The sequence below is a fragment of the Pseudoliparis swirei genome, chromosome 5 (genome assembly GCF_029220125.1).
Source record: "Pseudoliparis swirei isolate HS2019 ecotype Mariana Trench chromosome 5, NWPU_hadal_v1, whole genome shotgun sequence".
Lineage (NCBI taxonomy): Eukaryota > Metazoa > Chordata > Actinopteri > Perciformes > Liparidae > Pseudoliparis > Pseudoliparis swirei.
In genome coordinates, this window is record NC_079392.1 from 6,357,139 (window position 1) to 6,374,885 (window position 17,747).

At 39.1% G+C, this 17,747-nt stretch overlaps 1 protein-coding gene across 1 annotated transcript; it reads left to right on the plus strand.

Moving 5' to 3' along the window:
* The first annotated feature begins 14,712 nt into the window (after nucleotides 1–14,712).
* sox14 (SRY-box transcription factor 14) lies at nucleotides 14,713–17,042 on the plus strand. The gene has a single exon (XM_056414796.1). The coding sequence runs from the start codon at nucleotides 15,371–15,373 to the stop codon at nucleotides 16,085–16,087; it is 717 nt and encodes a 238-aa protein (XP_056270771.1). The 5' UTR covers nucleotides 14,713–15,370; the 3' UTR covers nucleotides 16,088–17,042.
* Nucleotides 17,043–17,747: the final 705 nt, after the last annotated feature.

Sequence of the window (17,747 nt, forward strand, 5' to 3'; positions counted from 1 at the left end):
CCTCTGTTTCTTCCCTTTTTTCCCCATGAAAGGTTTTTCTCTATTTCTTGGGAGTTTTTCCTGATCCTATGTGAGGTCAAAGGTCAGGGATGTCGTATGTGTACAGATTGTAACGCCCTCGGAGGCAAATGTGTGATATTGGGCGAATTGATTTGAAAAAGTCAGGGTAACAACACTTTTTTGACAGACGCTATTGCCGCGTTTCTTGGTTTCTCTGTGGCCTGAAAAAAATATATACATATACAGGACTGTCTCAGAAAATTAGAATATTGTGATGAAGTTCTTTATTTTCTGTAATGCAATTAAAAAAACAAAAATGTCATGCATTCTGGATTCATTACAAATCAACTGAAATATTGCAAGCCTTTTATTCTGATTTATTGCTGATTATGGCTTACAGCTTAAGAAAACTCAAATATCCTATCTCTAAATATTAGAATATCATGAAAAAGTATACTAGTAGGGTATTAAACAAATCACTTGAATTGTCTAATTAACTCGAAACACCTGCAAGGGTTTCCTGAGCCTTGACAAACACTCAGCTGTTATAAATCTTTTTTTTTACTTGGTCTGAGGAAATATTAAAATTTTATGAGATAGGATTTTAGAGTTTTCTTAAACTGTAAGCCATAATCAGCAATATTAAAAGAATAAAAGGCTTGCAATATTTCAGTTGATTTGTAATGAATCCAGAATGCATGACATTTTTGTTTTTTTTATTGCATTACAGAAAATAAAGAACTTTATCACAATATTCTAATTTTCTGAGACAGTCCTGTATATGTTACCGGATATACACAAAGTAAACAAGATTGATTTCTGGTAGTAGCTCCTCTGAGAAAACATCACAACGTGCAAATGGTTGCTTGAAATGAGCCGATGCTTTTTGATCTCTCGATTTCACCGGAACACAAGTGAATAGCGAGAGGTGGCGTTGGCGTGAAGTGAGGACTGACTCCCCGACGTCTGCTTTTGGTGTCTACTGAAAATAAAAGAGTGGGTTGATAAATAAAGAACAGGAAAGTGCTGTGTGATTTGTGTGCGGAGGATAAACAAAGACTAATTGCTGCAGGAGGTCAGCATCCCGAATAACAGATTCAAAGCAGACGGGTGTTGCCGTAGAATTACAACGGTCACAGTTATTTAATAACCTGAATGGGCAATTTCGTAGTGAATCCTTCAGAGAAAGGGGGGGGGGACACACAAGAAAAGTTGTGAAGAATTGACGACGGACCTCTTTTCAGTGTGAGCGAGATAAAATTGACCATGAAATCTGGATGCTTGGAATTAAATTGGTTGGAAGAAGAAGGGGGTGGAGGGGGGGGGTGGAAGGTGTGAGACACAAGTGCCTTTGTGAGAATGCCAAGGTCAATTTGCGCATCAGTTAAATGCATAGAGAGGAGATCTCTTTGGACAAAAGAAAGACCTAATCTCTGAAGTGTCTGGTGTCAGACAGCTTCGTAAAGACGTGTATGAAGCTCTCATCTGGACGTTGAGCTCGTGTTTCACTTGAAAAATGTTCAGCCGCCACACGTTTTGTGACCCGACAATGTGCTTTCAACGTGTAATTCTTTGCATAACCGAAGCCAATAGGTTGGATCTATTCATCCAGGTGGGTTATTATTATTTCCATTCTGAATGATCAAGGATACCTTATCAGGATAAAAGCATTTTAGAGATAACTGATCAGAAGAGGCTTCGGGGCCATGACAACACATACTGTAGGCCTCGCTGAACTTTTCATAACAGCAAATTAGTTATTGAGCTCGTAAAGTTCTGCCGCTTCCATGCAACAAAAAAATCTTTAAAAATCTGTGTATCTAGGCACGCTGCAGTTGTTGTACAGTTTTGGTAAAATACTATTGTTATTATTATAAGTCTAATTCTAAGTTATGTTGGACAGAAGAGTTTTTCCAAACTTAAAATTGGTATTAATGTTGTTTATTATTATATTAGAGGTTACAAATGCATCATTGACAGTAAAAAAGTTGCATGACAATTTTGATAATGAAATATAAACTTGAAATGATCAACATCTGATTGAATAGATGTTCACCTTCAAGTGTCATAAAATGACTTTTAGAACCGTATAAAATAAAATAAAATGTCCCTTTTCATCCCCAAAGGCCGGACGTACAGATCAAACAGAAAATTAGTTATTGAGCTAGTAAAGTTCTGCTGCTCTACACTGAAAATGCAAACAAATTCTTCAAAAGTTGTGTAACTAAAGCTGCAGTTGTTGTCTGTTTTGGTGAATTTAAATAAAGTTAAATTAAAACCTATGTTGGAAAGAAGAGTTTTGACGGTACTTTTTTAAACTTAGAATTTGTATCAATATTGTTTATTATTGTATTATTACAAATGCATCATTGACAGTAAAAGTTACATGACAATTTTGAAAATTAAATTATCAACATAAAATTCAATAGATGTGCACCTTAAAGTGTCATAAAATGACTTTTAGAGCCTTATAATATACCAAAAAAAATTCCCTATTCATCCCCAAAGGCTGGACATACAGATCTTACAGCCGCAGTGCATGTGAGCTATTGAAACATCTCATGATCATATTCGTTCCGTAGCTCGGCGTCGCCGTATTTGACTAACAGCAGAGACGAGGAGGCGGAGTCATCAAGCGATGGCTGATATCGACCAACTCATCCGAGATTGCGCCATTCAAAAAAACTGTCTCTTGGATTGCGAATAAAATAAAATCCTCTCTCTTATGAACAAGAGAATGTCATCGACATCAAAGTCACTCTACTGGACATGCTGCCACTTGAAAGAGTCTTCTTGGGACCAGCGTCCAATCCATTGCCCCGGGAGGCCCTTTAGTGCATCATGGTAATACAGAACAAAGAAGGCCCAAACCTTACGCTACTAAAATAGATTCAGCAAAACCAATCGGAGTATATTAGCTTGGAAATGACACGGAGGAAGTGACAGATGGAGTTTCAACCCACACCATGACATTTGTATACTCGGCTACTAAGAAAACAATTCTTGCTGGTCGCGTTGAGCAGCCTTCCTGTTTTTCACTGAGAAAAGTGACACTGGTGGGGGGGGGGGGGGGGGTGGGGAGTGAGAGAGTGTGAAGCCTCTTTAATTGCCTTCGGTCACCCACGACGTTGAACCGCGGCGCCACGCAGCTTAGCAAAAAAAGGAACCGGGCAGAGGGGCCTGATAGATATTTTATCGCCCAAGTTTAACGGTTAATGAATTCCCAAAGTGAAATCTGTCGCTTCGAAAAAAAATAAGAGGAAGGCAAATTAAAGGGAGATAGAGAGAGACGGGGGAAGAAAGGAAGTGGAGAGGGTCGACACAGTTTTAAAATGCCCTATCGTTTGGCCAGCCTCGGTTTTTCAATGGAATAAGGAAAACTCAGCCTCTTTCTTCTCCTCTTTTCTTCCCCCGCTTTCATTTTTCCTCTCTCCCTCCCATCCTCCTATCTCTCACTCCGCTTTTCTCTGCAAAAAAATTCTCATGAATGATTTATGTGTGTCTTGTTATCAGCGACGATTTCTATAGACCCCGACGCATTCACCAAGACATTTGTGGCGTAATTGTTAATTTTAATGCCATAATGGCTTCAGATGGGAGCCCTGATTAGACATTTATTACACAATTAAATGAAACATACTCAAGAATCACAAAGGCCTTCCGTAATTATTTCAGGCCATTAATAAAATGGGCATTAAATTATATCGGACACAAAAGAGAAGTGAAATAGATTTCCATTAGAGCAATAGAGGCAGAGAGGGGTAATAGATCCTGCCTGAATTCACTCTGAAATTAATTGTTGCCCAGCCTATTTCCACACACACAGTGGAATAAATGAATGAGAAAAGAGAGGAAGAGAAGAACGAGTTGGTGGCCGTGAGAGTGAGGGGAGGGGGTTACATTAAGAGCCTCTGATAAAAAACCTTTTGTTTGACGCACTACAATGGACCCTCAATTCAAGAGAGAGAGAGAGAATCAGAGAGAGAGAGTCAGACCAATTTCAATCTTCGTCCACCCCTCCAGAGTTCGAGGTTATATCCTCTTTTCAAGTTTTGTTTGCTTTTGAATAAACAGTCATCAAATATCTTATCTCATATACCTAAATGTGACACTATGGTAGAAAGCAGCGTGTGGTCACAACGCCGGCCCGAGACATCCAACGTTTAAAAATAGCTAAAAATAGAAGAAAAAAATGGAACAAATGCATATGACAGTAAATCAATCTTTTCTTACATTAATAAATGACCCGCCGGGTTCAAAGGAGATTCTGTGACTCTTTGACACCGAGTCACCTTCCAGCTGTGACATGATGGAGGTCAAGCCCGATGGACTAATAAATAGCTGTGATCCAATCAAAATCTTTATCTTTCAGGGAAAAAGGTCAGTTTTTACTCAATGATATGGTAACAGTCAGGAGTAGAGCTTTTCTTTGAAATACTATGTACTATGACTTCTTCTTCTTCTTCGTGATGAAAGGGAGCAGACAACAATTTCTATTTTTAAAGGTCTCTCATTAAAAAAACTATATGATATATATATATGTATAGAGCACATACTAATATATATAATATATATATATATATATTATTATTCATATTATTATGTTCTCTCTCTCTCTCATCTATATATATATATACGTTTTTAGCACAGACTAATATATATAATATATATATTATATTATTATATATTATTATTTATATTATTATTGTCTCTCTCTCTCTATATATATATATATAATGTATGTATATAGCACAGACTAATATACAGGACTGTCTCAGAAAATTAGAATATTGTGATGAAGTTCTTTATTTTCTGTAATGCAATTAAAAAAACAAAAATGTCATGCATTCTGGATTCATTACAAATCAACTGAAATATTGCAAGCCTTTTATTCTGATTTATTGCTGATTATGGCTTACATCTTAAGAAAACTCAAATATCCTATCTCTAAATATTAGAATATCCTGAAAAAGTATACTAGTAGGGTATTAAACAAATCACTTGAATTGTCTAATTAACTCGAAACACCTGCAAGGGTTTCCTGAGCCTTGACAAACACTCAGCTGTTATAAATCTTTTTTTTACTTGGTCTGAGGAAATATTAAAATTTTATGAGATAGGATTTTAGAGTTTTCTTAAACTGTAAGCCATAATCAGCAATATTAAAAAAAATAAAAGGCTTGCAATATTTCAGTTGATTTGTAATGAATCCAGAATGCATGACATTTTTGTTTTTTTAATTGCATTACAGAAAATAAAGAACTTTATCATATATATATATATATATATATATTATATACAGGACTGTCTCAGAAAATTAGAATATTGTGATAAAGTTCTTTATTTTCTGTAATGCAATTAAAAAAACAAAAATATCATGCATTCTGGATTCATTACAAATCAACTGAAATATTGCAAGCCTTTTATTCTTTTAATATTGCTGATTATGGCTTACAGCTTAAGAAAACTCTAAAATCCTATCTCATAAAATTTTAATATTTCCTCAGACCAAGTTAAAAAAAGATTTATAACAGCTGAGTGTTTGTCAAGGCTCAGGAAACCCTTGCAGGTGTTTCGAGTTAATTAGACAATTCAAGTGATTTGTTTAATACCCTACTAGTATACTTTTTCATGATATTCTAATATTTAGAGATAGGATATTTGAGTTTTCTTAAACTGTAAGCCATAATCAGCAATAAATCAGAATAAAAGGCTTGCAATATTTCAGTTGATTTGTAATGAATCCAGAATGCATGACATTTTTGTTTTTTTAATTGCATTACAGAAAATAAAGAACTTCATCACAATATTCTAATTTTCTGAGACAGTCCTGTATATAATATATATATATATATATTATATTGTTATATATTATTTATATTATTATTTTTTCTCTCTCTCTCTCTATATATATATATATGTATAGCACAGACTAATTCATATATTATACTCTCACTCTGATGCAGCTGTATATAACCGAGAGATATACGTCTATGGTAATATTTTCACATTATTACAAACTATTTTGAAGTTCATACAATAGAAGAAACAACATAATGCATTTGCCACCTCTCTGAACAGCAAGATGACGATAGTTAAAACACATCAAAGCCCAACGTATGGCTTTTTAAGACTTTCTGAAACCATTTCCGACGGGGACTCGTACATTGAACCTTCTTTTGAACCGCCGGTCTCTTGAGATCTTCTGTAAAAGTGCAAAAAGAAAATGAGAAGTGATATCTCGTAAAGGCTAAAGCAGATCATTCGACTGAAATTAATTAATCATTCGCTGATACAGATTTGTAGAATTTTTTCTCCCTCCCATCAGTCTGTCTGGCCTCAAAGGCTTTCAGATTCTTCAACTGTCTCTTTTATGTTATCTCACATTCGAGTTGTCTGTGTTTGACTTTTTTTCCAATAGTCCGGCTTGGATTTTAAAAGCAGCTGTTTGTCCCACTTCATAACTGCAGATCCTGTAAAAAACAACAACAACAACATAAAACAGGGAGAAAAAGATACAAGATGGTGGTTGATTGATATGTATAATTTTGAGACGTTCAGGAGAAGCAATGTGGAATATTGATTTTCAATTCCAGTTTCTAATTCATCAGCTGGCTCAGGGGAGCTTTGCTCCATGTCTTGAGGATCAGGACTCAGAGGAGGCCCTGGTACGGTGAGAGATTTAAAAAAAAACAGAGTTTGTTGAAATTAAAATAAAAAATGCCACATTTACCACTGGGTGTCTATATTGTAATACAAACACCAAATATTATATTTCACAATATTCTGTCATATTTAGAGTCAATTACTGAGCCTGAATGTCATTGGGCACACACTCCTACAGTCAAATTATGTCCACTGATGAGATATGGCTTTGGGCTATAATGAGAGTTAATAATTGAGTATAAATGTGTCATAGGTCTTATCATACTTTGAAGGAACAGCTTGTTATTTAATTACAGAATGTAGTTTAACAGTGAATAACATCACAGTTTTAGGTCATTTAATGTGGCCCCTGATGGCTTGAAAGACAGGTGATCACATTTTCTTCAAGAAATGTATTATATATATTAGTATGTGCTATATACGTATATATATATATATAGATAGAGAGAGAGAGAGAGAGAAAATAATAATATAAATAATAATATAATATATATATATATATTATATATTAGTATGTGCTATATACATATATATATTTATAAATATATATATCATAGTTTTATTAATGAGAGACCTATAAAAATGTATTTTGAAGGTTTTAAATAAAATGGATTTATGTTATAATCTTCGAGAAATGTTCTTATGTACCATATTTCTACAGTGAAATAGACAATAATCAAATGCAAAGAGAGTTCTTCAATAATATTTCCGGGTAGTTTATCCAGCCGTGATGGTGATGCGGCCCACGGTGAACATGAGTTTGACCCCCCTGCTGTACATCATCATGTTCTAAGCAATAATGTGTTTTTAGTTTTGCTTGGCATTAAACTAATACATATATTATTAAAATATACAAAATATACTTTTTAATTAACACAAAAGACGAGCCAACTAAGGGGTTAACACAAAACTGGAAATCGTGGTTGGTGAGAGAGTGTTACTCAAGTTAGCGAGAATAAAACTCCTCTGAGCTTTTTCTCAGGAAGTACAGACGAGGATTCTGGATTCAACAACTCTCTTGATAATTATTTGACCCACAGAACTCTCGACCTGTAAATCTTCAGCCCAAACATCCTCTATAGTGTACAGAGGTGTGGGATCGTTGCCGTAGCGATGATAGGAACTCTTCTCCCAACGATGGCGTGTTTCATGTAAGCGGTTTGAGGTGCTTAGGTTGCTTTGGATGACTCAAACGGAAGTTCGGAATAGGATCCGCATCCAATATGTGCGAGCGAGGATCCCGGAGCATTCCTTTGGGACCACCAGTCAAGAACGTGGGGGAGTTTCAGCAGGCTGTGGACATGGTAGGAGGGCTGAGAGTCAACGAGGGTTTGGGGAGTTGAACTGGACAATAGGAGGAACTTGAAAGGACCAACATTGATGACCTGATTAAAAAAAACCTTTGGAGAACCTGTATGCAGGGTTATATCTTCTGGACCTGGACATATTGTCTGGACACGGTCTTTTTTCAAGTCGTGAATGACAAAAGCGAAAGCGGATCTTGTCCCGTATCCACTTCTCGCTCCTGACCTGGGTAGACAAAAATGCGGTGTAGCAGTACTCAGATTCTAGACTTGGCGTCTACATGCGTCGATTCCTGGCCATCGGGAAATGGAGGGTATACCCTCCAGGCCCTTGTCGAAGTTTCCCATCTGGCTACCAGACAGAGGAAAGAAGAGCGTAGATTGACGGAAGAGCCCCGGAGTTAGAAGACTTAAAGAACTAAGACATGAATTGCCGACCTGCAACGTCCTGGAGAGTATAGGCAGGAGAGCGTGATCGATCGTGGGCTGGACTGCTTCATTGACAGGAGAATGGTTAGGGACAGCACTAAGTGAGCAGCCTCAGAGGAGATGATGATGATGATGATGGTGATGATGGTGTTGTCTTCCAGATGGCAGAAAACCAATGTAGGGCCATGATGATTCCACATCAGTCAGGGGCAATGCTCGCAATGGAAGTGAGGAGGACAGGGGAGGTCGTAGGAGCCATTGACGGACTTGAGGGTAACAGGATATTTCTGATTCTTGGACCGTGTAAAAATGAAGGTGGAATAGAGTCCAAGTGGCTCACCACTAGTTGGACCGTTCCTGTCTGAATGGAGGCTATAGGTGTCTAAAGTCAGCCAGTGGTGATATTCTTCAATGGCCTCCTGCACATGGTCTGCAGTGCCCAGTGGCGGATTTCATAGTTTTGTTTTGCAGAGTTAAGGAAAGGAAATAATGCAGAAGGGTGGAGCTTCTGGATCTGAGGAGACGCATATAGGCGTGCGAGGACCAAAATATCGGACATGCTAATCTTTAACCTGTTAAACTTCTCAAAGTTTGTTGTATTGTTTGTGGTATTATGGCTTCGGGGGAGGAGGTCCATCAAGCAGCGCTCACACACCAATGCAACAATTCTACATCTATCGTTTCATTATCTCAGTGCTGTGGCCGAATTCTTTAATCGGATGCTCTGTTTTTAGACTGTATCGCTATTTAAAAAGGGTAGATTTATGCTCTGTGAGCATGAAACTGTAAAAAAAACACCAGAACAATAATTAAAATGTATGTATGTATAATATGCAGTAATATTGATTGTATTTTATTCTGGGTATGCATGTTCTATTATTGTTTAGCAGGAGTTCAGATTCTCATTTATACTTCTTATCTAGTGAGTCGCAGTGTGTGAGAGGCTCAAATCCCTTTGCAAGGAAGGCCAGCTCCAAATGAGCTTTTTTCTCTCTTAATGAAGGTCAGGACAGAGCCACATCTTTCCTTTTGTGATAATTTATCCCTATCTCCTGTTATCTCTGTGGCCCCTTTAATCCTAATTGTATTGTATAATTGTGGGATGTGCACCTCGCGGTCTTTGAAGTATTGCCCCTATCCTTTCATTATTACCCGATGCCTTGAACCTTTGTACATTTCTTCTTTCTACTGCTCTGCTCTTTACTATCCAGTGTTGCAGAATAAAAGAGAGAGCAGCTTAAGTTTAGTCTTTTAAAAAATATTGTATTCAAGTCAGACTTCTATCGTATACTGAGAAATTGCAACCACAAAGATATGATATATATATGGATATTTTTGGTAATGTATGCCCCGTAATGGCACTATACATCTCTCATATACTGCTCATGGCTATTGGAATTGCTTCTCAGTGTGACTGAATGGTAATGTCAAGGATAATGTACAACAGATCTACAGAATTATGAGCTCCATTTGAGTTATAGAATGATGTCATTGCTGAAAGACAGCCTTTTGTCAGGTTCTTGTGACGGGGTGAGGCTCAGGCGCAGAGTGACAGGCTGGACGCAACATAAATAACAAAGAAAGCACTCTTTAATGAGGCAAAACAGTTTACAAAAAAACAAGGTCCAAATGGGGCAGGCAGAGAATCCAGGTTCGGGGCAGGCAGGGTCAACAGGCAGAACCAGGAACACGGACAGGACGACAGGAAAAGGACACGGAACTATAGACGACAATCCAACCGGAGACAAGGGAAAGACTGACACAATATATAGGGGGGGGGAACACAGGTGTACGACATCAGACAGTAACGAGACAAGAGTGGCTGAGGGCAGGTGCAGGGAATTAAACAATTAAGACAGAGAAGACACAGAGGAGACATAGGAGACACGGAACACAGGAGAAACAGAACAGGGTGTTACACCTTTTTGTATACTTAACATTGCAAGTATAATTATCAGCGATTCAAGCGTGCGTAAACATGTTTGTATGATTTCTAGGGACAACATGTATAAAAATACTATAATATAAATGAATGCTTTCTGTAAACATCTTTGAAAATAGTTGGTGTCATGTACCTTAGCAAAAAAATGGTTCTATTTTCAATTTTTTTTTCTCAGAGGAAACTGAGCAGTGACATGTGAGGACTCTGTATCCCCATTGCACCGTTCTGCTCCGTGATTTATAGATTACAATTCAATTCATGTTGAAAACGTTGAGTTTTTTTTTCACGATTTCAACGAGTGAACACTTTGTCTCTGTGCATGTTTGCGCAATTTCTTTTTTTTCCATTTCTAACAGATATATAGTTCAAATTGTGTTGCATATTCAGTAGATGAGATCATTTTCAAGGGGAGCTATAGTGAGGAGACAGCCATTGCATGGCACACATACCAATAAACTGTCCTTCAACCAGGAGGCACATGGCCCAATAGCCATGGTGATCTCATTGAGTTTGTTGTTGCTAAACTTTGTGTGTGTGTGTGTGTTTTTTTTCCTTTCACATCTTTTGTGCCAACCAATTATGTCCATAACCATGAAGTCACCACCTATCAATGCTCCTAATTCACCTTGTAAATACCAATTAGATACAACACAATAGGCTCTGCTAGGACACGCTGTATTGACAAGGCACTTGTACATGTACAGTTAACCCCAAACTGAAGCTTATGAGGGACAGACATGCAGTTGGTGCACGTTGTACAATTCATGGTGCAAACATTTATTAGTTCCAAATGTGCAGGAGTTCTTCCACACACAAATAGGCTTAAAAACAGACTGCTAGTAATAAAAGAAAAAAAGTTATGAAAGTTATAGTTGTGTCTTTCTAATATATATATGTATATATGTTTTTTTCTTTTTCAGAGAACCATCACTAAATGGGAGGGAGATACAATGAGAGGCATTGAAATGTCAACCCTAGCGTTTAAGAGTTTTTGAGGGAGGACGCAAGTGTGCAGCGAAGAAACCCTCTTACCGCTTCAGCACCATGGACAGATCCGGTGGGGGGGCGGGGGGGCTTACCTCCATGCTCTCCACGGGGCCCAAGTTGGCTAATAGGCTCTCTGTGTGTCAGGCCGCTCCCGATTCACTCTGTACGGCGAGATGGATGGACATGTGTCCTCAGATAATCCCAGTTTTGTGTGTTTGTGTTTGTGTGTGTGTGTTTGTGTGTGTGCGTGGTGGGTGCTTGGGGGGGTCACGTGCGCCCCAAGGCGTGACTCTTGTGTGTCATTTTTTATTTGTTAATTAGAGGGGTGCTAAATGGATAACAATACACTTTATCCACCAGTCGTTCTTCTTATAATAACTCATACTGACCATTTGATTTTATAATTTTCGACAGCACTTTTTTTTTAAACACTTGAGAATATATATAAGACCTATTCTTATTGTCTCTCTTCTTCTTCATCTCTTTATTATTTGATGATCAAATCCTTTCATGTTTCCTATAATGGAAATAAGTGTTTTGCTGTGTGTGTGAGAGTGTGTGCGTGTGTGAGAGAGAGAGAGAGAGAGAGAGAGAGAGAGTAAAACCTGAACTATGTTATGCATATTGGTCATTATGTTGTACCTAAACGATTATATATTGAAAAGAAGATAAACTGCCACTGGAAAATATGATAATAATAATAATAATAATAATATATCTCAAACCTTGACAAATCAAAACCTCCCGCGTTCATTATCCCCGTTTAATTGTCGAGGGAACTTCCGGGAGTGCGTTTTTTTAAAATAGGAAACATATTAGATCCCCCCCCACACACACACACACACACACACACACACACACACACACACACACACACACACACACACACACACACACACACACACACACACACACACACACACACACACACACACATGTACACACAAAAACCACACACACTCCTCGTGAGAATAGGAGGTTCAGCCCCTCAAAATAGTCCGGCTATCGAATCCATTGATCTAAAAATGAAGCCGTTATATGTTTATGGATGCCCATAAACGCTGAACGTCAAACTGCACGTGCACTGTTAAAGCGAAGAAGAGCGCGACATCATTTAAAAACAAAAACAAAAGAAGAAGAACATAGCGCGAACATATATATATATATATATATATCTCTCTCGTGGTTGCTGATGAACATCACAGCCTGCCGGTCGGAGCTCGTGTTGGGAGAGGTCGGGGACTCCTCAGCTGTGGGCGACGTTGTTCTGCAGGTTGGGGGGGGGGGGGGGGGGTGTTCCCTAGATAAACGTTTTTTGTCGTAGTGTTTTACAATAATTTCAGGGGCTACGTAAAGATGCGATGGGAATCTCCTCGTCGCAAGCTACCGATTTGACGCATGCGTGCGCGAGGAGACGCGGAGCAGAGAGAGAGCGTGAAAAAGAGACACAGATTGGTGTTGAAATAAGGGAATATCAAGAAGGCAGGAGAATAAACTCCATTTCGTCCTATGTTTTTATTAGTATTTTTTAGGAAGGGTGGGGGGGGGTAGAGAATAACAAATGACTTTGGCCTTTTTCGTCCTGTTTGTACACAATAAAAGAAACCTCATAAACACGTCGGCTTTAAGGTGGCCACGTGTCAGCCTTGAAAAGTCTCTCATTTATTCTTCTTCTTAATTAATTCGACACGCGAGCATATTAGAGATACGTCAGTGTGATGTGGTGACTCGTGAAAGCATCCTCTTTCAAGTGGCGCGTGGCGCCTATTTGTGTAACACACACACACGCACACAGAAAGATGAGATGATAATTGCAATAGGACGTGGTCCATCCGAGTGTGGGTACATATAGACCCATATAGGAAAAGACAACAATAAATACATCTATGGCAGTGTAACTACAGAAGACTCTCTCTCTCTCTCTATGTATATTAATAATATATATATGTGTGTGTGTGTGTATATATATATATATATAATTATTATTATTTATTTAAATATATATGTATATATTTATATATATATATATATTAATGATATATATATATATATGTACACAAATATATATTTATAATTAATAGATATATATGTATATGAACATTTAAAAAGATATCCAATCACAGCATTTTGGCAGTGTAAGAAAAAGAGAAAAAAAAGAAATCATCCATCTGCGTTTTGGTTTTATAATCACAGCTGAAGGAATCATGCATCACGCGCATTAGCCCGGGGGCTATTAGGCAGCGGTCCCCATTGAAATTTGCATTTGTGAAACGATCACTCCGCGCCTCCTTAAAACCACACTGTCAAAATCGATGCGAGCTAATGCAACAATTATGGGCTCACAATGGCGGCTCTGCGAGCGCTTACAGTTGATGTAACATTCTCCTGCTGTTTGTAATTCTGTCACTGCGCGAGCCGAGCTTCCAGAAATGCAGGTTCGAATATCGATATGGTTTTAACTGCGCGCGCGCCCGTGTATGTGTGTGTGTTTGATAGTTATTGTGGCATCTCTCACAGAGGGAAATGCAGGGGGGAAAAGATTACACCTGCTGAGACACTGATGACAATGTTCCATATATATATATATATATATATATTTGTCCCTTCGAGTATCCTGAACCCTTTACACTGTGGCTTGATGTGTGACCACCCTGCAGCTGCTGAAGTGTCTCTGAGCAAGGCAGGGGTCTGCACACAATGGTATGTTTGTTCAACATCTTGAAGAAATGAAGAGCCTATATTCATTATTAGTGTTGTTATCAAATAGTATTATTATTGATATTATTATTATTCAGAAATAAAGACAATGCACATGTAACTCAACGATAACTCCACTGCGGTGTCTCCCATGTTTCTATGTGAAGTGCTACATCGGCTGCACCACACAATGGATTGAAGTCGTGTTTTAACGTGAAAAAAAAGAAAAGGAAAAGGTGTACGGTCCGTGTTTGTTGCGATTCATTACATTAAATAGATTCGGGGAGGGATCCTGAGTATTACCCCCCCCCCCCCAACACACACACACACATACACACGCACACGCACACACACACGCACACGCACCCCTCTTTACTTATTTTTCTTCTTCTTATTCTTCTTCTTTTTCTCCTCCTTCTTCTTTCTACAATACCGCCCCTGTCTTTGTTTATGTTGTAATGTACATAACTATATACATATATTCTCTCTTCTTTTTTGGGGGGGGGGGGAGAGGGGGGGTGTCGAAGGTATTATAATAGCCGGTCTTGGTGCTGATTGGGCGCTCAGGTTGGGGAGTGAACGCCCTGCAGATTATGTCAGATTGCGTGCGGGAACCAAACCAGCCCAGCCTTTGAACTTCACCGCTTTTGGCTGGTATTCGCGCTCTTCCGCTCATTTCCAAGCCAGGTGCTTGACGAGGAACCTTCAGCGCGCGAGAGAGAGAAAGAGAGCGAGTGAGAGAGAGAGCGGGGAAGAAGAAAGTGTGTCGCAGCAGCAAAGACAAGAAAATAACCCTCTTTTTTTTGTACGACTCCTGCTAACTGACTGCGGAACATTGCTTTCACCTTTGTGGATTTCTTTACATCTCACGTGTGTTTCTGTTGCTCTCCGCCGCTGTGTTTCGCTGCCCGGTGGTCCGACAGTTGTAACCGGACTTGAACGCATCGCTGTGGTTGTTTTTTTTAACTGTGGAGAAAAAAGCAAAAGGTTCGCTGGATTTTTCTCTTTTTTTCTTCTTCTTTTTTAAAATTTTATTCTATTTTTTCTTTGTTTTTGTGTGTGCCGGTTTCTCTCTTTCCCCCCCTCCTCCTTCCCTCCCCCGTCTCCCCTAGACTCAGAACATCCACCCCAGACGTGGCATGACTGGTAGATCTGGCATCCGGACAGGTGAATAGTTTCCCCTTCCCTCCCCAATAATAACTTTTTTTTTTGTTTCCTCTTTTCTTCGTCGTTAACATTGTGGGATAAAAAAAAACAAGAAGAAGAAAAAAGAAGCAAAAAGAAGAAAAAGTACACTTTTTATTTGTATTTTTTTTTTATTAGTAAGTAAAACTCCAAAAAAAAGATGTCTAAGCCTGCCGATCACATCAAGAGACCCATGAACGCCTTCATGGTCTGGTCCCGGGGCCAGAGGAGGAAAATGGCGCAGGAGAATCCCAAAATGCACAACTCGGAGATCAGCAAGAGGCTGGGCGCCGAGTGGAAGCTGCTCTCCGAGTCCGAGAAGAGGCCGTACATCGACGAGGCCAAGCGGCTGCGCGCTCAGCACATGAAGGAGCACCCCGACTACAAGTACCGGCCCCGGCGTAAGCCCAAGAACCTGCTGAAGAAGGACAGGTATGTCTTCCCTCTTCCTTACCTCGGGGACAGCGAGCACCTGAAGGGGCTCTCCATGTCGGCCGCGGACTCCCTGCTGGGCCACTCGGAGAAAGTGCGTGCGTTTATGCCGCACACGAGCTCCCCGTACTCCTTCCTCGACCCGAGCCAGTTCACCTCCAGCGCCATCCAGAAGATGACGGAGATGCCGCACGCGTTGAGCGCAGCCGGTTTGCCGTACGCGTCCTCGTTGGGATACCAGAACGGCGCGTTCAGCGCCCTCGGGTGCCCGAGTCAGCACACCCACACCCACCCGTCGCCGACGAACCCGGGCTACGTGGTCCCGTGCAACTGCACCGCCTGGTCAGCGTCGAGTTTACAGCCCCCGGTGGCCTACATACTTTTTCCAGGTATGACCAAGAGTGGGATTGACCCATATTCATCCGCACATGCCGCGGCCATGTAACCCCCACTTAGACTCCTTTTCTTTTTTTTCTTTTTTTGAAAAAGTCACTTGAATACTGAAATGCATGTAAATATATGATGGACAGCGCGCCCCCGTTTTAAAAAAAAAAAAGAAGAAAAAAAGAGGGGAAAAAAGAGGCATGAACAGTATTAATTTGCCTTTGGACTTGTTAAGGCAACAACAACAAAAAAGGAGGAGAAAAAAAACTAAAATAAAACTTTTCCAGAAATCCAACAAGTTCCCGACCTGAGCAAAGGAGCTGGGATGGTGTGAAAGGATGGCGCCCTGTGAACTGTAAGAATTGTAAATGTTATAACGTTTATGGCAACCAGAAAAAAAAGGAGGCCTTTAACTTTATTTATTGTGTACATTTCAATGCTGATTTGTGTTGATTTTTTTTTTGTGGACATAAAGTACTTCTTTTATTTTGAAAAAAAAGAAGAATTGGGCTTGCACAATTAGCGTTCTTATTTCCTGTATAGGCCTAAGTAGTCTACATTTTTGGCAGTCGTAATTTTACGATGTTTATAGGTGGTAAATATCAGGACCTATAGGCTGGCTTATATACGGGTCATATTGTTTATATTTATCCAAAACCTGGCACATGAAACTAGACGGTCTATTTAAGATGACACACACATAAAAAAAAGAAGAATAAATAATCATTTGCATCCAATTGTTTTTATTTTGTTATCTTATTACTTCTTTTTTTTTAAACCTGTGGTTCAGTGCTTATAGTCACACACGTCATTATTTTTGTTTTGTTTTGATTTTGTTTTGTTAAGGATAACTTATATTTCAATTCAATGAGTTACGTGTGTATTATCATCTAAGATGGTGATTCAACACCTGTCATGTTATGGGAAGGATAATGTATAAGGTTGATACCTCCTGCTCTTTGTTCCACTGCTGAGCGAAAGGCATTTCGAATAAAGACAATCCGTCTTCAACGCTATCAACTTCCTGTATTTGTAGGTTATTGGGCACTTGAGATGGAGAAGATAGGGGACGCTGCATGTGTGTGTGTGTGTGTGTGTGTGTGTGTGTGTGTGTGTGTGTGTGTGTGTGTGTGTGTGTGTGTGTGTGTGTGTGTGTGTGTGTGTGTGTGTGTGCGAGGGGGGGGGGGGTCAACTTGGCGTGTGAGTGAAGCGTGTTTCAAATCGAGAATACTATTATTCATAATAATAATAATGATGCCATTTAATGCATTCTTGAAACGGAAATGATCATTTCAAAACATAATAATACTAAAACAATACATTTTATTTGTACATTTCAAATGTAAAGCCCAATCTAATCAATACTGTTGATATAGGCTCAAAGACAAAAAACATCAAAAAGAACAATGGCATAATAGAACAATTCCCTTTTATCCCCAAATCGATAACATTTCTGGGGGTTTAATTTAAACTGTTCAACCCACACCCCCACAACGAGGTTGTATTTATTATCATTAATATTATTATTATTTATCATTATTATTATTATTGATAACATTATTATTATTATTGATAACATTATCTTTATTAACAATTAAGCCGGTCTGAGACGTGCTCAGCAGCAGCTCAGTGCTCAGGGTGGAGGTGTGTTTCTACGTTTTTAATGTTGGAATCGTTTCTTCTCTGAGACTGTGGGGTGAACCTGTTGTGATCTTCTGATG